This window comes from Coccidioides immitis (assembly GCF_000149335.2).
Source record: "Coccidioides immitis RS genomic scaffold supercont3.2, whole genome shotgun sequence".
In the NCBI taxonomy this organism is placed as follows: Eukaryota; Fungi; Ascomycota; class Eurotiomycetes; order Onygenales; family Onygenaceae; genus Coccidioides; species Coccidioides immitis.
Window position 1 is genome coordinate 3,294,166 of NW_004504309.1, and position 22,674 is coordinate 3,316,839.

Here is a 22,674-nt window from a genome sequence, read left to right on the forward strand (position 1 = left end):
CGCCATTGGAATCTGAAAAAAGGCAGAAGTTGATAAGCAGGAATGTGCTCTAGCAGCTGCATCTACTGGATCCTACTGTGTCAGTAAGACTAGGTCATGCTGAACTGATTATACAGCTCTCTTGTGGGCTGGTTCCATGGATTAATGTATTGTTATGATTCCTGTTGGACCATACACCATAAGTCATTAACATATTACTGAAAGAATACATCAAGGGTTGCCTAATGTTATATAGTTGGGAGGCATCTTGAATATCTGCGCATCATATCAAGGCCTGCTTGGTGAACTGATAAACAATCTTGGAAATGGCATACAATGATGGACAGCAGATGGCTACATGATGATGTCCAGACCTGTAACTTTTCAACTTCAGGGACACCTGACCCATACATGAAATTATAATATCATTCATTATAGGTCTTATGCAGTCAGAGACCATGAAGATGGATTTATCTCATATCAGGAGATTTAAAACTAATAAGGATAGTTTGAACAAGGAAAAAAAATAAAGAAAATCAAAAGAATGTCAAGGCAATGGACCCCATTTTCTTACTTGGAAGTGGCCCATATACTTCCACATTCCCTGACACAAGCAGACCCAAATTCCAAATTGGTAAGCCACCTTGTCAAATAGAGACCCTTCCCATGCTAACAACACACATAGGATGATTCCAAAATGGTTGAACTCATGATTCTCAACATTTTAACTATGATCATTTTCATATCTCCTTGACAGTATCAATATTGACCGGCCGTCCAATACTATAAGTTTCACTCAAGAATTTCATCGGGATTTCAGCAATTTTTGATATTTACGGAGTATCTTGAACCTATTTCAGGCCAGGAGCATACTCACTGAATTGAGAGCCTCCTCACTTTTTACCCCACAGAAGCTGATGCAGACCTTCTATTTAATGAAAAATTAGCCAGAAAAGAATATCCTATCTTTTCTTTTCTTGAAGGATCCTAAGACTGAAGGCAGTATTACTACCATTGTTTTCAAGGACAAAAGCCAGAACACAGATCACCCGGACCTCTTATGAGGGCAGCACTAAATCCCTAACAGAAAGAAAAGGGTGGCAGGAAGCAGAAGAGCATGTGTTTTCCCATGGAATCACACAACTGTCCTAAGTTTCAAATTCTGTCACCTTCTGTACAACATTTTAACAAAAGTGTCGACTTGGTCGTTGCAAGCGCCGAAAGGGAAGCGGACAATGTTGCTTGACAAGCTGGGTTGGCCGCCTCATCCTACCATGTGACTAAGCAAAGTTCATCTTACATGTAAATTACTGGTACTTACTGGTAATATTACAGACTGAAGTAACGTGGCAGATTTACAGAGTACTCTGTACGGAGTACTCCGTACAGATTAGGGGGATTGAGGAAGGTTCGGGTATTAGGTGCTAGGCCGGGGGGTTTGGGGGTTAGGGGGTTAGGGGAAGTGGCGATTTGTAAGTTTGGTACTGAAACTTACATTATGTTACAGATGGTCAGGTCAACTTGGGATGAGCTCATCGTATCATATGTTGATCTGTACGCATGGCGGAAAGAGATAGTATACTCCAAGGACACATAGTATACATAAAGACAGAATGGTCATGATGAGTAGAAGCATTGTGTGCAACTTGTGGGGTCCGGTATGATCTGCTCAGGAGTGACGAGTAGCGGCGTGTAAAAACATGGTCTTAAGGTACCCTAAAGGGGCATGCTCTTGGGGCAAACCACAACTGAAAGGAATCTTTTTGAGCGGAAATCGATTCTTTCGATATTGCCATCGTAAAAACTTGAGACTGAGAGACATTTGTCTTTGTAGTTGGAAACGATAATTAGCTCATGTTTGCATCATTTCTCAAAAAATTCCCCTCAATACATTAAATTATCTGTCAAGATCATAAATATCGCGGACTTATGGAGGGGATGCTCTAGATGACATGTAACGATCTCCGCAAAGCAACAGTCTGGATTGCAATCCTCAGACAAATCCTCTACTGTGAAACGATGAATGGAAGAATTGGCGAGCCAATTCCTTGGCCTCTTTGCTTTTTGAGAACCGTTCAGCCAGCCATTTCTGCAGATGCAAGCAACAAAAAGGATATAGTCGCAGAGGGTCGCTTAGCAAAATCGGGGCCAAGAGAAGAGTGGCGATTGTTCATGTTGCAGGTCGGCACTCGTTCTCGGAGCAGCGCCGGGATGCGTTTCATGAAACAAAGATCGATGGCGTAACCCAAGTGCCGAATTTGAATCTCTCCCTTCACCAATGCTTCGTCTCTTCCAATCCTATTTTGAGACTCTTTAAGCGCTTATAGGCCGTATCAGAAGGATGGGATTTGTGGACTATCGCTGGACAAGCAGAGCCGTTAGGATGCATGGCGGTGTGACTAAGTAACTGCTGACCAGCTAATCTGCGGTAGCCAAATATGAGTACATAGGTGAAACAGTGTTGAGCCTGTGAATTTGAATTCAAAATATCAATTTGGAGAGGCGTATGTATCAAACACACAGCATGCATGGGTGATGAGGAGGGTAATGTACCAAGTTCGGGGGTATGGAAGCCCTGTTTGCGTGATGTAACTCTGGAGTGCTTATCCCGAACAGCATTGCAAAAAAATCAAGTCAGAGGGAGGCCAGCCCTCTGCCAAATGTGAGGAATTGCTGCTGCTGATTGGTGGTGCGGACCAGTCGGGGAGCGGCTCGGGGGGATGATTGGGACCGAATCATAACCGAGGAAAGGAGTACATCTCCAGTGTCTTTAGCCAGTAACTTGTTGCTCATCTTGCGAAAAGAGGGCATGGGATAGGAATTAGAGCTCAGGCGCCATGTGATGAGACCAGCAGGTTGACAAGTTGGTTACATTGTTCAAGATCTCCGAAAGGTAGATGAGACCAGAACAGGTCAGAAAAGGTCATCCATCCTTCATCCGGGCTGATGAACTTCCGTTTTGCCGTCAGTGTCATGACTTGATGATCTTAAAATATGGTATCGTCACCTCACAGAAGGTAACACCTACATATTCCAGGCTCCTCTCAAGGTACTCCTCTTATTGCATGTATACATACAGTTATCCCTTCAGCATACATAAAAATGTCAGCCTTTCCCTGCAGATACATAGGTACAGGCACCGACACCGTTGGACAGGCAGTCACATGGCACTGACGTCCACTTGCATTGGATGCTTTATTTCTTTTCTTTTTTCTTTCCTTGTCGATTTGGTGTGCTGCTTGTTAAAAGGTGCAACTCCGTATTTCTCGCCACCTACCTTTGGAGCGGAACCTTCGACCACGAGCTGATTTATTATTATTTGGTTCCGGCTCTGCTGCCATTAACCAGCTTTTACTTCCCACGAGGCCTACGATAAAGTAGAAATTAGATTATTTCCCTTCCCTGCGAGTAATAAGAATACTAATAAAAAATAGATGGGCTTTGCTGGCCAACAGGTGGAATCTGGAGCTGTTAATATTACGGAAGGGAGCTTCGGTCCCGGTCCTGTTGTCAGATTCATCTCGGAGAAAATATGTTCAGTGTTTCTGTAGCGGCAAGTAATTTCTGAGCTTCTGCCAGGGTTTCTCTTTAGCATGACCTCCGTACCCCGGGTACGGAGTCCGATTTGGAGTGTAAAAGGCGGCATGATGAATCATGGATTGGTCGTTCCAAGGAACCAGTCGAGGTGGGTGCGTGTACCTGAGCGTCCCACGGTACGCCCACTCGAGGGAGTGGGAGCGCGAGGGAGAAGAAGAATTGGACAGTGCGAGGGCTTAGAGAGAGCAAGAGAAGAGATCTCTGACATGGGACAAATTCCTGGAAGGCTGTGATCCACTTAAATCCCTGTTGAGCGCGCTGCTGAAACAGTGATAAGGTTGAACATAAGGGCAACTCACCCAGTCGGAAATAAAAAGCCAAGCAAACAGAGCCGGGAATTGAGATCGACCCGTGGTTGTCCAGCGTCAACTTTCCGTAGAGCTTGAATTCTCCACTTGGACACAAGCCCAGTCTACTCAGGTTCAAGAGCCGGTTTGTTCCTGGACAGTCGGATCCTATCAAGCGCGGAGAGATTGCTTGAGTGCAGACCATGAGCGATCCGGGGATTAACTAGTAGTCAATAGTTATGCAATTACGGAGTAACCGGACGCAGTTAGTTTGGACGCAGCCAATTCCGTCTTCTTGGTTTGTCCCCGGTCGCTATGATGCAGCTTAAATAAATGCTGCCCCTTGGCATCGGTCACTCATCTTCGGCCACATCAAAAAACAGAAGTCTTGTCATCATCGCCACCACCACCTCGTCCTCCTCCTCTGCTGCCGGGAACGTGGATCAGGCCTCTGTCAATTCACTGTCGTTACCTGCCCGTTTGTTTCTTTGACGGCTGGTCGCTTTGCTTTTCTTCTCCTCTGCCCCCCCTCCGACGGATGTTCTTCTCTCGTCGCGGCCCAGTTTACGTAGCCTCCCACGTTTTCTCCCGCCGATCACCTTTCATCCTGTACATAATAAGTCGACTTTCTCGTTTAGCGTCTACTCCGTAGCGTCTTGCCGAACCTCCTTCCCCAACCACACGGACAACGATGTCTTCGGCCGTTTGATGTCTCTTTGACTGAGCTCTTGAGAATTGTGGTCATAGCTGCCCCCTGCTGCATCTGTGCTCTGCGTGCAGATGGAGGTCGGGCTGGGGTCAAATACTCAAGGTCTCTCGGCGGTATCTTCGTGAATGTATGCCAGAAAACTGGATGGGATCGCTTCCTCTCCATTCAATGAGCCATTGACTCCCATTCTTTTGCTGAGCCTGTGCTGACTTGTGAATGGCGTCTACTCCCAGTGTAGGGAAAGCTTTTTGTTGGAAACGTCCGCGTTCTTTGTACATCTAAAAGCTCTTGCTCCCTCGTCCCTCCCGCAATCTCTCTCCCTCCCTGTGAGTCTGTTGCCAAAGGGCTATGCGCCTAGTTCATCCAAACATCAACATCACATCGCACCATTCCATCGCCACGGCGATGACCAGTCTCTGGGTTCAGCCCCCTTCCGCCGAGCCTCTCTCTCTCTTTTTTTTTTTTTTTTTTTTTGGCACATATTTTCTCCTTTTTTCGGCTCATCCCCCTCCTCTTCCTCTCCTCATTCTTCTCCCACACCGTTCCCTGCTTCGTTGCTGCTATCATCATCCGTGAACGTACTCATCCCCTCGTTCGATCCTGCTTTAGTCTTTGATGTTGGCTCGTTGTCCACGTCTATCTCTCAAGTCTCCGTCGAAAATCTTGCTGATATTGGCCAAAATTTCCGCAGTCAAGGTCTTATTTGGCTTCCTATCCGGTGATATCAACCACTCGGCCGTACGCAATGGCATCGGCTCTGTTCTTCGTGTTCTTGTACGTTCTCACCTTCCTTCAATCGTCAACTCCAGTCAAAGGGATTGAATTACTTTACTGCTCTCCTCTTAATACTGGATCCGACTTCGACACTGGTAAGTCTTTTGAGACGCGTTTTACCCTTGTTCTATGACGTGCAATGGCGATGTTTATACTGACGCTGCTTTCCCCCTGTTATAACAGTTATCAGTGACTTCCAATCAAATGGACGATGCCGTGAAACGTGTATCGGTAAATACTCGTTTGCAATTCTGCAAGGTAAATCTTGCTGGTGTTCGGATGCCGTTCCTGGAGATATCACGGATGTCAGCGACTGCAGCGATAGTTGCCCTGGATACCCCAAGGACAAATGTGGAAGCGTGAGAAAAAGACTCTATGGATACATCCAACTTGACAAAAGACCAACCACCACCATAGCCGGATCGACCACCTCGTTGGTTAGTACCCTTGGACCCGACACAGTTGCCACCCCGAGTTTTATTTCAGATTCTACTTCCATTTTGATCATTTCGTCGCGTGCTCATTCTTTTGAGACCTTCTTCTCTCTTTCCAGAGGAGTGCCGCTGCCATCAGGGAAACAGGGCACCAGTTCCAATGATATTTCAAGGACAGTTTTAACCACTGTTATACAGACTGGTACCCCCTCCCTATCATCATCATCATCATTATCCTCACCTTCATCAACATCGTTTGCAGACCAGGTAACAGTGACTGTTACCCTCACGCAGACTGGGAGCCCCACTACATTTTTCACCTCAACGAAGTCTTCCTTAGTATGAAAGATCTCCCCACTGAGTCCCCCCGGCACGTTCTTTTCCTTTTTCTTTTTTAATTATTTCTGTTATTATTTCGTTTTATTTTGCGATGCTTGGTTGCTTGTTTGGGGATGGAACTGCACCGCGTCTTTTGCTAGAAACTCTTTAACTTGATGGAGACTTGGCTAACATGTGTTTGTTTTACAACTCTAGACCACCAACCCTACCAGCTCCGAGACTAGCAGCGTGTCAACTCAGACTATTCCAGGAGGGATCGCGACGATAACGATCCCAAACAATACTCCTGTTCACACGTCTGACCCTCAGGCTGGCAGCTCAAACCTTAACGGAGGTCAGATTGCAGGAATCGTCATCGGTTCTCTGGCTGGCTTTGGTATTATTATTGCATTAATCTTTTTGATCGTCCGCGCCCATCGTCGTAGGGAACGACAGCGATCACAGAGAAACGAGCTTTTTAACCCTTTCCACGAACCGGCAGTCCCAACTCCCGTTTTTCGCCCTCACCTTACTACCGAAAAGCCGCCAGCTCAATCGTTTCTCCGAGTTCCAAACTCTAGAGACACACGCCTCAAAAATGGGATTTACCCAAATGGAAGCCGCCGTAGTAATGTGTCTCTGCAGGATCACCAGGATTATTCTCGACCTGTCTTGCGGGTGAGTGTTGATCAACTACTTTCCACCCCAAAGCTGACCCCGTTGAACTACAGTTAACCAATCCCGACCCCCCAAGCTCTGATTAATTGGCGGATTCTTGATGCGGTTCAGAAGCGCGGCGGCGGGTTCTCGAAACAAGCGTACACGCCACATTCCACCTTTTGATACTTGAAACGAATCTCATTTACGGTTGTTGGCTTCTCTTTTATTACAATGAAACGCATTTCAGCTAGACGGCGTAGCAGCGCAAGCTTCCATATTCGGATTCCCAAGTTAATGGCGATAGTTTTGACTCTCGACTCTATCTCGCACTTTTCAAAATTCCCCACCGGAACGAGATTATCACCTGTTGTTTTTGATGCCTCTAGCTAGGGAGAGTCATCCTAGCATGTTTCCGTGGTCCATCGGAATTTCTTATTCATCGTGATTATTGAAGATCTATTTATTTTCCTTCCTTCTCTTGTTTCTACATAGGGCATTTGGGCGAGACAAAAACAAAAGAGTTTCTACATTCCGGCGTCGGCGGCATAGTGATAGTGATGGAGGCTCTTCGGGATGCTCTGGAGTGTTTGGTTTATTATTTTATGGTTCATATCTTGTCTTTCACGCCAGGGACCCGGGGGACGCTGGTTTCGATTTACGACGACGCAGCTTTCGAGGCTCTCGTGTCCTGAACCTGTTGCATGTACTCTGATCCGTTTTCCATTGTTGCATCCCATGTTTTCTTCCGAGATTCACAAGCTTTGGTTTTCTTTAACTGTTAAGAGCATTGGAATGGTATGTGAATCTCCAAAGAAAAATGCGACTCCCCTACGTCATAGCATGTCTTCGGTAGTCAATGTGTCATAGTTGCTAGGGGCAAGGCAGACCCGGCAGAGCTGCGGAAGTTAAAGGCCTTTCCCACAAGTTTGTTCCTCGAGCATCTCGCGGCCATGACACTGGCAGGCCGGAAAGAATTCTGCTCTGTCTCTCTCAACGGTCGTAATAAACCAATGTAACACGGAGTATGAGCACTTCGTACTGCGTGGTTCGAGAGAAGATGCGTTGTGTTCGGAAAAGCCACTGTTGATCTGCCCCACTCGCGAACGACATCACATCCACAACCCCCAGCCAACTTCGTCAACTCCTCCTTTTCAGTTGTCCACCTTGTGCTAGCTCTACGATCACCATCGCTTTGACTACCCATGGTCTCCGGATGAGATAATTTTGTCCGTTATTATCTAACTAGTCTATCGCTCGATATTAATACAATCTGAAGAGATTTAGCCACCAGCAAGCGAAGTCGGACTATATTTTGACCATCTTCATTCCCCCCTTGCGAATTCTCGCCATGCTGACGAGGAAACCCCCTACAATCATCACTACCCCTGAAAAGCATATCAAGCCCTGGAAGTCGGACTTGTTATGCGAGGCATCCTTAATCGCACCGCTGATGGGTAATCCTGTCAGCGACCTGCAGCGACGCGCCTTTGGTTAGCTTTCTCGTTCAAAGCGCGTGATGGTGGAGGGAAGGAGTCAATCTTACGCTATTGCAATCACAAACATGAATGCACCCAGTTTGGGCCCCAGCTCTTCGGATTTACCGTCACAGAGCGTCACCACACACGGCGACATGAGGCTGACAAACCCCCCACTGGCCATACCGTAAACAACGCCAAAGGCGATGATTGCCGCGTTCGTCGGGTGGAAATATACCGGGAGCCAGAATGCGAGGATGGAAATGCCTGATAGGAACGCAACTGAGATCATCACGTTTAGCTGGCCCACGCGATCAGAAATAGCACCGGGGATAATTCTCCCGAAGAATGATGCTGCACTGTTACAGAAAAGAGTGGCCTCAGTTAGGTCTTCTTTTCTCTCTCTTTTTCTGTTCCTTTGGAGAGAGAAGCTGGATACTTACTTGGCGATGGAGATCGTGTACGTTGACAGCATCTTCGAAGCTCCGGCCTTGAGTGCCATCAGAGGTAAGTAATTGATGGGCGCGAACAATCCCCACCTATATCGACCTATCAGCCGGCTTTTAGGTTGAGAAGCGGGAAAGGTTTAACATACATCATCAAAAAGCAGCCCGAGGAATATAGGATCCATGCTAAGCTTTTAAAAGCCTTCGCCCCTGCTAATTTTCGATCCGATTTGCCTTTGGGTGGAATCGGACCGGAAATGCAGAGGTTTCCAATGACCAATACACATGCCATGAGCAATCCAGTCCAGCGGAGAGCGGAAGCGAATCCCACTTGGGCTATCAATCTTGAAACCACGATAGGGAAGATGATACCTCCTATATAATAACCGTGCATATGCGTTAGTCTAGGTTGCTCGGCACGTTTCTACGATAAGCACCAAGGTAGCACCCACCAAGGCTGCTTCCACTCGCAACCAGACCCGTTGCTAGTCCTCGTTTCGTGGAGAACCATTGCCCAACAACGATTAGTGGCGGTAGGAATGTCGCCGCCGCACCAATACCGTAAACAATTCCCTGCGCAAGCATAATCTGCCAATACTTGTTGCACAAGCTGAGCATAAATATGCCAAACAGAGCGAGAATCGACGCAGGAAAGATCAATTTCCTCGGTCCCAAAATATCAACGAGCACCCCCACGATGGGGCCAAGAGAAAACATCAAGAAGATCTGAATGGTGACAATCCATGATATTGCTGACGATGTATGATTGGACAGAATATCCGTTTCATAGTAGAGTTGAAAGATCCCGCATCTAGAATTCTCGTTGTCAGCCAATCGCCGGCTTTCTTATCGATTCCCATGCCGGATTTTTGAGACATACGCATTCAAAAACCCAAATGAACAGAACTGACAGCAGAATCCACCCAGGACACACAGCCAGGCACGAATTCCACCGTTTGGCGGTACATACTTGGGAGCCTCTGGTGGTGATTCCGTGCTCTCGGAAGCGGAGTTTGTTTCGCTGATCGGGGAGCCGACCTGTTTCTCCTCCTGGCCCACATCCATTGCGGTTGCCATCTTGTCCATGAACGAACAACAAGTGAAATCAATAGACTTTGAACAGTGCACTGCTGCTTGACAAAAGCAAGCTTGCGATTTTCAATGTGGGCGACCTGTGACTAAAATACTAACTTTCTGACCGTGGTACGCGGCCGAGGACGGCCGAGGCGGGAGGCCGCCGTATCGTACGCCGCGCACGCGTACAGCCCCGGTTAGAGTAATACGGCCAAACATGCCTGTTGTGAGAATCTTCGCTGTATTTTTTTGGGGCAAGACTAAGCTTGGCTGTATATATATGTTTGTTCGGATCAGAGGTTGGATTCTTCTTGCTGACTTTGCCATAGTTCATCCTGATCTTGCAATTCGAGACGCATGGCCCCAACAACAGAAATCAAATTGTGAACAAGCTATTCTTCTATCTCGTATGGAGTACTCATTCATTTATCCTACTCGCCACCTTTCTTTGTTCTTACAGAGAATATACACCCCCGCGCCAACCGCATTCAAAGGGAGACTGGAGCCCCAAGGGGAATTGTCTCCAGGTTGGCTTCCATGAGTGCCGCCGCTCTTCCAACAGTCTCAAGCACTACATGCTGCCACATAATTGTCTTCAGCGAGAAACCGGTGCCCAAATCGAATGCTTCATACTTGCGCTTCTCCCAATCCCCTCTCAACCACGGATCTGCCTCCTCCATGAACTTTCCTACAACCTCCGCCTCCCCAATCCGGCCATCTTCACCTGTGAGCTCGAACGAATAATGCTTATGCTCGGCAAATATTGCTAACGCGATTCGATCCATATTCACGGCCTTGATTATTTGACAATGCTCGAAGTTATCTGGGCATTGGTCATCATCATGGACATGAGCCGGAGACTTAATTCTCATATAGTCATCGTAAGTACCATTCAGGCTATTCCCTGATATTACAATATGCGGCTCAACATTTGTTGACGACAACAGCTCTTTGGCCGTTACTTTTGTCAGTTGCCAGCGAACGGGTGATCCAAGGATTTTCGGGCAATTCCTAAAACCTGCCTGGTCGTCTGGCTCAGAACGACCTATGAAATAGTTGACGTGAAATCCTTCGAACAGGTTAGTGAAAGCCTTGAATTGCGAAAACGCCGTTTATATATACTGCGTACCTGATCCACAAAATCGCTTCTCCATGATTAGAATTGGGACTATCGTCTGGGCCCAGAACTGCCGGAGAGCTAGGAATCCGATATAGTTGGGAACCGAAGTCAAGCCTTTGGGGCTAATCCTTGTCGTTTGCTCCAACAATCTAGCAAGGATAATTCCCGTGTTAGCTTGCCAAGATGCTTCATATGATAAGAGTTTCCCGGGGAAGCTTGTTTACCTTGGCAGCTTGTCATCTCCAAACCTGCTGGCCAACAGCTTTAGCCATGAACAGCTAAGTTCGCCAACCCAGTTCTGCATCGACGCAAAGTCTTGTTCAAATCGTTTAGGTCCCGTCAGAAGAAGGAACCTTCGATTTGTCGTGTCATAATCCTGTGAGACGAGTCGATCTCTCACGGACAGAGGTAGTTTGGGGTTCAACTCCGCACCCACAACGTGCGTACGTCGACAGAAGCGCTTGTATTTAGACAGCATATAGCTGTAAACGATCAGGCGTACCACCTGGGAGAAGTTCGAAGGATCCCAGTTTTCGGGGGAGCCGGGTGTCATCTTTTCCGCAATGGGACGGCTTTTTGAAGGGTATGGCGAACATTTTTGTCCTGACATAGATATGGTGACACCGATTGTGACATTGTGCCGGCGAAACTGCCACGAAATCTGAGGGCTTTCGTGTCCGACTAACGGCGTTGGTTTTCTCGAAACTTGGGATAACTCAGCGAGGTACGGGCTGAATCCGTCCTGCCCTAACATCACCGGCTCTTGCCAACCCAATTTCTCCAAAAGCGATTGACGACTCTCCCCACTCTTGCTTAATCCTAAAGATTCAGGGCTCTCGCCAACTTTCGTCAGCCTGCGGCACGTGGTTTTCGCCATTTTTATGAGGTCCTCGAGTTGTCCGATTAATAGTGACACCATCGTTCGAAACAATGAATTCGTGGGCTCCTTGCGAAGGTGTTGCAGGAGCATCATGATCATGGAAGCACGGAGTTGGCATGAAGTGTCTCCCACATGCGCGTCGAAAGCCATATATCCCGTGGTGGACACATTTCCGTCGTCATCATTATAGAGAGAAAGGAACAAATCCAGTGCGTCTCTTGCATCCGAGGCCGCGCATACCATGTCGGCAAGGAGACTCGGAACATAACAAGCCTTGTGGTTGGTGACCGTGGTGAGTCTGCTATGTTTTCCAACGGGAAACAGTGCTGTTGCCATGGTGGAGTTTTGAAGGCGAAGATTTCAGGGCAACATTGGCCACCGGTTGTCATGTCTGCAACAGCAACAGTTACTTAAGTACTCTTAAGTTTGCGCCTAGGAAGCCACCGTTAAATCAAGCTTCATGCCTGAGCTTGTCGTCGTCCTTTGCTCCAAATTCGTGATGTGCTTTCGTGTGGGATACGAAGCTTACGGATCCTCCTTAGGCCCTTTACGAGAGCCACAGCGTGCCAATTTCCAATGTCAGAGTGCGGAGTAGCCACGGGTTAAAGGTACCAAGATTGGACCCTACCGGGTTTAACTAAGCTAGGCTTAACATACGGAGTCGTAGAGTTACATGGTGTTGGTATTCCAGCTCTCGAATTTTCCAGCAGGAAGCTTCTGCATAGGATCGACAGCCGCAACCTTTTCTAGCGTGGATGCCCGGTGCATTTCTGTGTAGCTCCCCTATTCCGCGTTTACAGGGTTGAGCGAGTGATACATTTTTTGGGGCCCTACTATTGGCTTCGAATAGCGCCAGTGGATCTGGGGGTGGAGATTTATGGGTTGCTTCGTTTTCCTTGCACGCGTTGTATGTTTAGATGCACTCCGTACGGAGGAGTTCAAGTTGCTGATCTTCAAAAACACGACCTTGTGAATGAATCTAGGGCACATAAGCTGAGCGGCTGGGTGACCGGCCGCTCTCGCTCCGCTTCGGCCGAGCTGCATAAGACAGGGAATTGGGCTGACTCTGTATATTCGCCGAACTTGATCTCTAAATATATATCTTTAGTAACTCTTATGATATGTGTTATAGGAAACGTATTACGCATTAGCAGGAGGCCGTCACACGAAAGAATAGTGCAGGGATAGAATCAGTCAATTCCGTCTGCCACTTCGTACTTTGAAGCTCAAGGGCGTGGGAAAACACGATCCATGAGGAAGCTCCTGGTGAGAGCTTGTTACTGGGTGATTAGATGATGCTAGAAAGCGGGCCAACCGCAGCTGATCGGGTCGAGAATGTATGGGACGGAAGAAATACCGTGATTCATATTACAAGTGACGCGGATGGCGATGCAAAAATTCGACATCGCGGCCGACATGCGGACGTACGGACATGTGCGGCATTGAAACTCTCAGACGGGCCCTCGCCTAGGTTGTATTTATAGAACACCTGCCCCTATAGCTATTTCGACCTCAAATACATCTTTAGCTTCCATAGCCAGTCAAAATTTGTCGTTATAATGAATGGGACAGCAGTGACACACGGCGGACCGTTAGTCTCGTCCATTGAATTCGTCCTTCTCCATCCATTCCTCCAAGGACAAAACAGCTTAATTGCAGCGTTGATCGTGCTAGTGGCCAGTGCCTTTTTCATATTGAATGCGCAAGCACCGAAGATCCCCAACCATTCAATCTACTTCAAGAATAATGCAGGTAAGAAACTCCAGCTGATGGCTGGGGACACGAGATTTCGCAGGTTCCTCAATGGGTAAGCATATATCGAGTATCCGAAAGTCCCAGTCGGAGTGAATCTAGGGTAGCTGACACTTTTATGTTTCACATTGCAGCAAAGATATGTCCAAAGAGGGTTCCGTCAAGTTCGGACAGGACCCATTTATGGTGAAGAATGGAAGGAGGATGGAGCTAGTTGTCTCAACCCCAGAGCAGGTTAGAGATTTTCTTGCTAAAGATGCAACGGGTATATTTGTCCCTGTCCTATTTGGAGGAAAACATCTGCTAACAGTGACAACTGGTAAATAGACCATATGAAGCGGTCTGATTGCAACTTGGGGGACTATTTTGTACGGTAGGGAAATCCTCGGTGTCCACGGAGCCTTGTTGTTAGAGGTAATGGTCATTAACAACTGTGGACTTTAGGACATTGGGTAGCTGTGTCGGTGTAAAGAGCGGAGAGAAGTGGAGGACTGCTCGGCACCATCTGGAACCCCATTTCTCCTTCCCCACGGCGGCATCGATGCTCTCAAATTGTCGTGAGATGATTCTCAACTGGGCTCGAAACCTAGCCGATGATCCCATGGTTACTTCAAAAACGAGAAATGGTTTCGATTTTGATGCTGTTTCAGCTTGTCGTCAGCTTCCGTTCCGGCTGATTGCATTGGCACTGTACAAAGATATGCTCACTGAAGATGTAGGTTTGCCTCTTTGCTGATGCTTGTTCTGCTCCCAGTCATCACGCAGCTAATACGTCTCTTCCTATAGATGTTTGAACAATTATGGGCATTGAATGCATTGCATGAAAAAGTCACAAATATCGCCTTCTTTAGCAAATGGCCAACAAAGAGCTTTTACCGCTGGCTGCCAACAGAAGCAAACTCTCTGTTGAGTGAGTATGAACGAGAATGGGAAAAACTCAACCTCAAGACTATCATGGAGGCAAGAAAGGTAAAAAAGAAAAAAAAAAAGAAAAGAAAAGAAAAGAAAGCAATTCATTCTCGTATGATTGTAAGAATGGTTCTAACAAATTATTTCAAATAAAGACCGGGAAATCTTGTCCTGCTGAAGTTATGTATCAAGGAGTGGAAGCTGGGGAGCTCACATTGGACACAGTAAGTTATGCACAACCTGCAAACTGTGGAAGTACTGACACCTCGGACCGGACAGTATATGCAATCATTGGACGAAATCCTTTTCACAAATATTGATGTGACCTCGGCCATGATGGGCTACGCATTGATCAGCGTTGCGAAAAATTTGGAGGTCCAAGAGTCCCTTCGTTCCGAGATATTGACTGTCGGCAAAAGTGCCGCAGAGATTGCTGAGTATACGCGAAAAGAAGATACGATACTTCACAAGACATACTTGGAAGTACTCCGAAATAACCCCCCAACATGTAAGTTATAAACCTTGGAGATAGTCTTGGAACAAAAGTTCCAAAAAGGGCTCACAGTACACAACAGGGTACTCCCTCCCCGAGCTTACGGCTATAGATAAGCGAATTGGGGGCTATCTAATTCCCGCCGGAACCGCTGTTGTGTTAGATCTTCAACGACTGAACAAAGATTCACCCGTGTGGCAACCGGACGGTAGCGAATTCCGTCCTGGACGCTGGGACTCGATTTCACCAGTCGCAGCCCGGTACAGTCTCCACGGCTATGGCATGGGACCCCGGAAGTGTTTAGGCAAGAACTTTGCCAACATAATCATTAAGCTTCTTCTAGTCACAACACTGGAAGAGTTCACGCTTAGCGCGGGAACCGACGAGACCAAGCTGAGAAAAGATAGGTTCACTCGTACGCCAGATGACGTGGTCTCATTTCAGGTGCGAAGGAGTGGATCTAAGTGAATGTATCAGTGAGGCTTCTATTAGGAATTTATAGCATCCCTCAGCACTGAAATACATCAAGAAACCGGGATTAAGTCAGGACATCTCCACTCCGTAGTTAATGTATGATAATCATATAGTTGATGGTATTAAGATCAAGGGTGGCAATTTGAGGATTGCCTTAAAAAATATCAAGAAAATCCATGCTACTTCCGAAATCCATGTTTTGATATGCTGACAAAGCATTGAATGCATTTGTCATGTCCAAGTCGGGAATCGACAAAGACTCAGGCATAGCGTTGTTGTCGAACACCGTGCCAATAGATAGGCGGGCTCGAACTCGAGTTCTTAGACACTGTAGGAATGTCCAAAGCTTTTCCTCAACGCTGCCACTTTTGGAGGGCCGAGCTGGTTCCATTGCGACGTTATCAATTGCAGCCCATGCTTGCATGCACAATGTTTGGGTCTCAGTGTCAAGCTGTGCAATGTCAGTGGTCGAGAGTTCATTGAGGATATGCAGCATGGCATGAAATTGCGAATGCCTGCGCGTATGCCACTCGAACTGGTGGACAAGGGGATCAGTGAGGGCAGTTTGGTACATATTGATCAGATTAACTGCCGAACTCATGGCCCTAAAATATTCTAATTAGAATTCCTTTGGAAGAGCGTTCAAACGGATATCTGCTTACTGTTGGCGCGCTGAATTCCAGGAACGATCGTCCCTTGATGGCTCGGTTTCTTTCAGGAATCGGTGATAGAATAAGAGCCGAACTTTGTATTCAGTTAATTTTCCAAGTACCAGTGTGTATTTTTGGAATCCTTCATCTTTAATGCAATAGCGTAGATGGGATTTCTCATTACGCTGCACCATCTCTTCAATAATGGCTTCCATGCGAGGGGCAACGGTGCTCTGCGCATCTTTGCTTCCTGCCCGGATATCTTCCACCTTTAGAGAGGTCAGACGTCGGAGGCATAATGACGTATTGAAGCGAACAAGCTGCATAGTCATTTCAGTCACTCGTCCACGGTCTTCAGCTAATTCGGGACTTTGATCCAACAAAGCGTTCCCTGCAAAAATCTCCGTGTCATCAAGATTTGTCGGCAAGGCAGTCCCGACGTTTTTTGGCCAAGGTTCTAGAGGAAGTGGTTCCGGATCGACACCATGTGCTTCGCTAACCATCAAATCTAGACTTTATCGAGTCAGTGGGAAGGATGGCATCAACTGGCTGTGAAGCAATTGACATACTGCAAAATTAGATGCCAAAGCCGTCGGCGCCTCTCAACATCAACAGGCCCCATAATGGCCGGGGTATGATTTCCTCGCCGTCTGTTTTTCCCTGCTATAAGAACCAATGCTTCAGGATCCATGTGGAGTGCAAGGGTGCGCGAAACCCTCATGAGAACCCCAGTGAGAGCGTATAGGGACGGCACATCGGCTTCCGCGCAGCTTACAAACTATACATATTGGGTTAATGAGCCACTTCTAGACATTTTTTAGCGCGTGGAAGCTTACCAGAAACAAGCAACACGCTGTGACTGAGTTAAGAGTCGGCTTCTCGAGGATTTGAGATCTCAAGAGACTTTGTTCCAATGCAAAAGAGAATATTCGCAAGTATGAATGTTTCGTCTGCCTTTCGTCCTGAACTATCGACCGGAGAACATCGTCATTCAAGTCCCCAACGTAGTTATTGACTTGGGAAAACTGCAAGAATTCTTCCTCCGATAGACTGTTCAGAGCACCATAGAACACTGCGAAGAGAAGGGCCTCAAATGCAGCTGCTGTCCTGGTATTCTTCCAATCTTCTTGTTGAGATTCACTGGGGGATGTTCCGAGTTTTGCGGGATTGAAGTAATATGCCCTCATATCCGTCTCAAACGTAGGTTTATGGATTATACGAGTGATGGGATCAACTCGACTGCGAAAAATTGCGTACAACCTCTCTGCTCCTTGAAATTCCGGAAGGCAATCGCGTGGTTGGAAGTTTGGATCTGGCGGTGCAAACAAGAAAGACGGAGTTAACCCGGGGGTCGTGGTTTCGCACGTTGCATCGACACCGTCATCTTGGTCATGGCTTTCTAAAAGAAGTTCCAAGTCCCTATGCTTTACTTTAGTTTAGCACATTGGTGTGATAATTCTGAGAAGAGACTGGTCTTACCTGAGCTGCCAATTTTCTCCAATAGGAACCCACCATGTGCCTGGGTTCGCTATCTATGATGAGCAAGTCTCCCAAGTCCGAAATGACGCCTTCGGACACATCTCTTGAACCCGATGGAAGCGTCTCGGATTCTGGTGGAGTATTAGTAGAAGAAACGGCAGCCAGGCCGCCGCAATGGGCCACCAGCTTGGAGACTAAGGACTCCAAGTGGCTGACTCTATTTCGAAGCTCATCATGGCCCTGAAGGGATTGTGACGAGTTAGCTGGACTTTTATCAAGCGTGCTGTAGCCTGATGCGCCAGCGACTGAATTGAGGTATTCACATTCGTATCCGTAGCGGATACAGTTCTGGCAATGGGGCCTTTCACGCCCGCAGCGGATTTTTCGCCGGCGACATCTGAGGCATGATGTGACAGTTCGTTTGGAAGTAGCCATATCTCCGATATGAGCCATTTTACACTGACAACAGCTGTTCTTTCGTCCTGGCCGCTGGTGCGCTTCAGTTCTGCAGCGGTTTCAATGTGCAAGCGGCGTTTTGGCTTATATTGTCGAGCATTGTTCGGCTCTCGTATGCTGCAGACCGTGCAGATGTCTGCATTAGTCATGCCCTGCGGCGTTGACAATCCCGCTAGTCACTCAAGATCAATCGGCTGTTCAACTGTTGAAAGTTGAACTCAGCAGCCCGAGGAATGCCGATCTGCCGTATGCATAGATGGGGTTTTCATCGACTCTACTATAGTGCTTCTCCATTTTGGATCTTCTGTACTCCGTACTCCGTACTTACATCATTAAGTTACTCGTCGGAGAACTCCTCCGTCCCCCTTAGTGGGAGGTCGAGCACCCGCCGTTGCAGCGATAACTAGTTATCGGGCTCTGCGGCCCGAACTTGTCTCACACGAACCTTCTTGGGCATCATCAAGCATGAAAGTAAGCAGCAGGAATTAGTGATGAAGAGTCCAACCGTTATACCATTCTCTAGTTAACTAACATGCAGCTGGAGTAAAATTGACTTTATCACAGGTAATGTCATATTATAGGAAGGCCAGAAGGTATCATAGCGCCAAAGAATATTAACCGTCACCACAGTGAATCATCCGACGTAAAGCCTGAAAAGTATCATATAACAAGCAGCAAGTGTGTGACAACCAAATATGCGAAAAGAATTGCGAAGTCGTCATAATCCAACATCCCTCATCGGGAGCAGATGGTCCCAGAAGATCGAAACATAGCCGCCCATTTGTAGTACATACATACGGTCCTATGTACGGAGAATGGGCAATATGTCCTTGCAAGAACATACCGGTTCACCACCTACGGCCCTGGTAACCTCTCCGACCAGGCCCGGTTATCACGTCATCGTCCGAGTAGAATTCCTCCTCTACTTCCCTTGTTGTTCGATCCACCAGCACTGTTGTCGGATGTTGAGTGGTGGCCGGGAGAGCTAGTGGTTGAGATTTCACACCACGCTCGGTTTGGAAATCTCGAATCCGTTCACGCTGAGCACGTCTACAATCTTCTGAGATTCGAACAAGGTGGGCAACGTCATCCTATGGGTCGTTAGTATGGATAGACCAAATCATTGAAGCTAATATCATTAATAAAATGGACGGATTGTCTTGAAACCTACATATCGTAAATAAGAAAAGACGTAGTAGAAATCTTCCGTCTCTTCGTAGTCATAGCCTGCCTTCTCAATTGCCTTTTTGGCAACCAAATCCTTCGTTATCTCTGTCCAAAGCCTATCCTTCTTGTTCTTGACCCCCATATAGCGCTTGCCAACGTTTGGCCTCTCGAAATCGGCGTCATACTCTTCTCCGTCAGCACTGAATTTTGATCTTCGAGCGCCGTTATATCGCTGCCATATGATTTCTTGGCTTGCACCTCCCACGCCGTCCAGAGTTACTCTTTTGGTCCCGGGAGGTACATCTATCATGCTCCAATCCTTTGTTGCTCCATTGTATGCTTCACCAATGGTTGCACCAGCGGTGTGGTGACGATAATAATAGTCGGCTTCCGTCATAATGTCGGCCCTCTCACGATGGTCTTGAGCGTTTTCACGGTCACGAATGACTAGGACATCCCGCTCACAATCTTGACCAGCTCTACGGTTCTTCGAGTGCGGTAACATCACTTCATCTCTTTCATTTCGACTTCGTTGGGATAGAGATGGCTCATAATCATATTCTCGGCGATGGATGACCTCCGAGTTGTCGAAACCATGATTATGCCTAAGGGTTAACAATATTAGCTAATAGATCCAATGTCGAAATTTAATCATCATTTAGAACAAACCTTTCTCGAATATCAATTTCATCGAGCTCCTTTTTCTTCGACGATTGTAGAGGGCGCACCGTGGGAGCAGCATTTTCATAGCCTACCATCTCATTAACCGAAATGATCAAATCCAAAAGAAAAAAAAAAAAAAAAAAAAAAAAAAAAAAAAAAAAAAAAGAAAGAAAGAAAGAAAAAAAGAAAGAAATTTTTCTCTTACCATGGTCAATATGTCTGTGATGCGTTACGATGTCTTGATGGATTGGCGGAGCGTGAATAGACCGGGTTAACTCTATGGACGGCTCTGGGGAAAACGATCTATCAATGCGCCTTCTGATGATGACATCGCCTCTTTCTGATCGTCTCCCTCGACCACCTCGTTTATCTTCTGTGGCGATGAAAATACCCTCTCCCTCATCTGTCTTCGGCCTCTGCCGTTCCGTAGATCTACTACGGTAAAAGACTTCATCCTTATGCTCCCCATGGTCTATCTCGACATCTATGTCGTGAGAATGGCCCGCTGGCCTTCTTCTCGGACGCCTGGAGAAGTGATCGCTATCATATTCTCGTTCACGTATCATGACTTCATCTTCATGTCGCAGAGCGGGCCTGCGAGGTCTCGATTTTACTCTCCTGTGAATGATGCGATCATCCAATCGGGTATTTCCGTGCCCTTTCACGGGGGTACGATATGCGGGTTTCGTCAAACTCTCTATCTATTTCTCGGGGCGCATGCACACATTCACCACTGACACGTCGTTGAAGCACCGAAGGCCCTTCGCTCGAGCTCCCCATATGTCCATTAAACGCATTTTTATCCATTTCACGAGATCGTGCGTTGGTAGGCCGCCGGCGAAATTCTACATCTTCCTCGATGACGTGTTTCTGGCGGTCCCCCGGAGTATCCTTTCCTGGATGACGGTAATACCGCTGCTCTTCTTCGTAGAAATCTTCCTCAGATGCTCGTCCGCGACCACGTCGAGCCATTACGTCCGGAAGTCCCCCACAGTTGAATGATATGTAAACAATGGGAAGCTCGGGGGCAAAGGCTATGAGATACCGTGGTCCGAAACCCAAAACCAACATGGGATGCTTGGTATTTGGAACCAAAATGGACCAGCCCCTTTAACCAAGCATAGGTGAGTGAGTAGGGAATTCAAAACAAGCAACAGTTAATCCACACAGAAGTGAAAAGATTGGAGTCAACGAGAAAGAATGGTAAGGATGGCAAAGAGGCCAGGAATGAACCGCAAAGGACCTTCACAGAATCTAGAAAAGCGAAGCGACACGAAAAGCCGGCACAAAATAGGTGATCTTGCAGTGGCGCTCGAAATTGGCTTCCATGATGAGAATATAGTGACTTCTTCTCGCACCCTAAGTGCCAAGAGCTTGGGTGTGGGACCTATCCAAGATTGGTTAGAGTGTATTTGGTAGGACTGAATTGTATGGCATAGAACCAATACGTTACTGAGTCTACTGTATTGTATGTGTATCAGGAATCATACACGCCATGTTGTCCTTGAGGAAGGCGGTTGGCCGCAATATGCCAGACGTCGTAAACAGATCAATTCATAGCAAAATGGCACCGAATCTTCAACCATGGAAGCGCGAATTCATTTGTCATATGATTCTCAATAAATCGTTAACTACATCACAGATGGCCAAGGCTGCTGGTTGTAGCGAGCGTACTATCACGCATATTTGAAGAAATCTATGTTGTTTAGCAGCACCAGTCCGCCTCTAATTCATGCTGGCCAGTCTAGAAGTATTACATCTCTGATGCTTGACACCCTTTGTGATCATCTCATTGAAAAACCCAGCCTCTATATTAATGAGATGGTTGTCTTCCTTCAGGACAAATTTGATATATTAATATCAACAGCTAGCATCATCGCGCAAATTGGACCAAAAAGAAAGCTCAACAGAGAGCAAAAGAGCAGAACCCTGATCTACACAATTTCTATCTGTATAGACTGTCCAAATTTAGTTCATATCATCTGGTCTACATTGATGAATCTGGATATGATAATCAGATAGGATTTAGGCACAGTGGTTAATCTTCATTGGGCATGACACCAATTCAAGTGTCAAGATTCTACAGGGGCCAACATTATCAGATACTGTCTGTCTATATCCAGAATGACATTCTTCTTTCTTATGTCTTTACTGGTTCAACTGATGCAGCTTTCTTTAAAGATTTTATTGGGCAGCTGCTCCAGCACTGTGGACAGTGGCCAGAACCAAACCCTGTTCTTGTGATGGATAATGCATCATTTCACCACTCAGCTAGAATAAAGCAGATGTGCTTTGATGCAGGAGTGAAACTACTATATTTGCCACCCTACTCACCTGATCTGAACCCAATAGAGGAATTCTTTGCTGAGTTGAAAGCTTATATCAAGAAGAACTGGTCATTATATGAGGAGAATCCTGACCAGGGTTTCAGCGTTTTCCTTCAGCAATGTATTGATGTTGTTGGAGCAAAAAAAGAGAGTGCCGCAGGCCACTTTCGAAGTGCTGGGATATCAATTGAGCAGTGCGGTTTTGAATAGGATACTTTTATTATCTTTGATTATGACAAGACCTGTGGCATCAAGTTATATATAAACATAATATCTATCGCGATGTTGTGGATTTTCTCATAAGTCTTCGGCATTCCTTACCTTGGCAGGTGTTTCCCTACTCGGAATTAAATCGGTTGACAGCTGCACGCTTTACAATAATACAATTAACTGCTACCTATCCTATTTACCAGCAAGACTGCCTTGGCCAACCGTCAGAAGACAGGCAATGTCCTCAACCAACCACCAAGTCGTAGGCTCAACAGACGTCCTAAATTTGTTGACCCGTCTTCTTCCACCTTGACATCTTCCATATCTCGAAGGATATTCTC

General features: G+C 46.8%; 7 protein-coding genes across 7 annotated transcripts; 3 read left to right on the top strand and 4 right to left on the bottom strand.

The window, feature by feature from the left end:
* Nucleotides 1–1,998: 1,998 nt before the first annotated feature.
* On the top strand, nt 1,999–2,223 carry CIMG_06705 (uncharacterized protein; the record flags this gene model as incomplete). Its single annotated transcript, XM_001242808.2, has 1 exon — nt 1,999–2,223. One exon carries the CDS (start codon nt 1,999–2,001, stop codon nt 2,221–2,223), a length of 225 nt encoding a protein of 74 aa, XP_001242809.2.
* Nucleotides 2,224–4,282: 2,059 nt separating this feature from the next.
* CIMG_06706 (uncharacterized protein) lies at nt 4,283–7,678 on the top strand. Its single transcript, XM_001242809.2, has 6 exons — nt 4,283–4,699; nt 4,811–4,902; nt 5,269–5,441; nt 5,530–5,783; nt 6,315–6,776; nt 6,830–7,678. Exons 3-6 carry the CDS (start codon nt 5,318–5,320, stop codon nt 6,860–6,862), a joined length of 873 nt encoding a protein of 290 aa, XP_001242810.2. The 5' UTR covers nt 4,283–4,699; nt 4,811–4,902; nt 5,269–5,317; the 3' UTR covers nt 6,863–7,678.
* A 385-nt stretch (nt 7,679–8,063) lies between these two features.
* CIMG_06707 (MFS transporter) lies at nt 8,064–9,765 on the bottom strand (the record flags this gene model as incomplete). Its single annotated transcript, XM_001242810.2, has 6 exons — nt 8,064–8,229; nt 8,302–8,592; nt 8,677–8,772; nt 8,829–9,054; nt 9,132–9,490; nt 9,560–9,765. The coding sequence occupies 6 exons, from the start codon at nt 9,763–9,765 to the stop codon at nt 8,064–8,066; spliced, it is 1,344 nt and encodes a 447-aa protein (XP_001242811.2).
* Nucleotides 9,766–10,241: 476 nt separating this feature from the next.
* On the bottom strand, nt 10,242–12,089 carry CIMG_06708 (uncharacterized protein; the record flags this gene model as incomplete). The annotated part of the gene is made up of 3 exons (XM_001242811.1): nt 10,242–10,822; nt 10,883–11,022; nt 11,098–12,089. The coding sequence occupies 3 exons, from the start codon at nt 12,087–12,089 to the stop codon at nt 10,242–10,244; spliced, it is 1,713 nt and encodes a 570-aa protein (XP_001242812.1).
* A 1,223-nt stretch (nt 12,090–13,312) lies between these two features.
* CIMG_11806 (uncharacterized protein) lies at nt 13,313–15,375 on the top strand (the record flags this gene model as incomplete). Its single annotated transcript, XM_012358701.1, has 8 exons — nt 13,313–13,560; nt 13,640–13,770; nt 13,833–13,878; nt 13,950–14,220; nt 14,292–14,474; nt 14,570–14,638; nt 14,694–14,922; nt 14,990–15,375. The coding sequence occupies 8 exons, from the start codon at nt 13,313–13,315 to the stop codon at nt 15,373–15,375; spliced, it is 1,563 nt and encodes a 520-aa protein (XP_012214124.1).
* A 131-nt stretch (nt 15,376–15,506) lies between these two features.
* Nucleotides 15,507–18,040, bottom strand: CIMG_06711 (uncharacterized protein). The gene is made up of 5 exons (XM_001242814.2): nt 17,511–18,040; nt 16,868–17,455; nt 16,601–16,809; nt 16,044–16,544; nt 15,507–15,986 (listed from the first exon to the last, which is right to left on the bottom strand). Exons 1-5 carry the CDS (start codon nt 17,961–17,963, stop codon nt 15,536–15,538), a joined length of 2,202 nt encoding a protein of 733 aa, XP_001242815.2. The 5' UTR covers nt 17,964–18,040; the 3' UTR covers nt 15,507–15,535.
* Nucleotides 18,041–18,814: 774 nt separating this feature from the next.
* On the bottom strand, nt 18,815–20,768 carry CIMG_06712 (uncharacterized protein; the record flags this gene model as incomplete). Its single annotated transcript, XM_001242815.2, has 5 exons — nt 18,815–19,057; nt 19,138–19,738; nt 19,803–19,884; nt 20,002–20,497; nt 20,535–20,768. The coding sequence occupies 5 exons, from the start codon at nt 20,766–20,768 to the stop codon at nt 18,815–18,817; spliced, it is 1,656 nt and encodes a 551-aa protein (XP_001242816.2).
* Nucleotides 20,769–22,674: the final 1,906 nt, after the last annotated feature.

What these genes read in the sequence shown, in the direction of transcription:
- CIMG_06706 (XM_001242809.2), top strand. Translation starts at nt 5,318, where the DNA reads ATGGCATCGGCTCTGTTCTTCGTGTTCTTGTACGTTCTCACCTTCCTT. An exon ending in TGGATCCGACTTCGACACTG is followed by an intron (nt 5,442 to 5,529) that starts GTAAGTCTTTTG and finishes CTGTTATAACAG; the next exon opens with TTATCAGTGACTTCCAATCA. An exon ending in CCGGATCGACCACCTCGTTG is followed by an intron (nt 5,784 to 6,314) that starts GTTAGTACCCTT and finishes TTACAACTCTAG; the next exon opens with ACCACCAACCCTACCAGCTC.
- CIMG_06711 (XM_001242814.2), bottom strand. Translation starts at nt 17,963, where the DNA reads ATGGCTCATATCGGAGATATGGCTACTTCCAAACGAACTGTCACATCA. An exon ending in GGAGAAAATTGGCAGCTCAG is followed by an intron (nt 17,456 to 17,510) that starts GTAAGACCAGTC and finishes ACTAAAGTAAAG; the next exon opens with CATAGGGACTTGGAACTTCT. An exon ending in CTTTGGCATCTAATTTTGCA is followed by an intron (nt 16,545 to 16,600) that starts GTATGTCAATTG and finishes GACTCGATAAAG; the next exon opens with TCTAGATTTGATGGTTAGCG.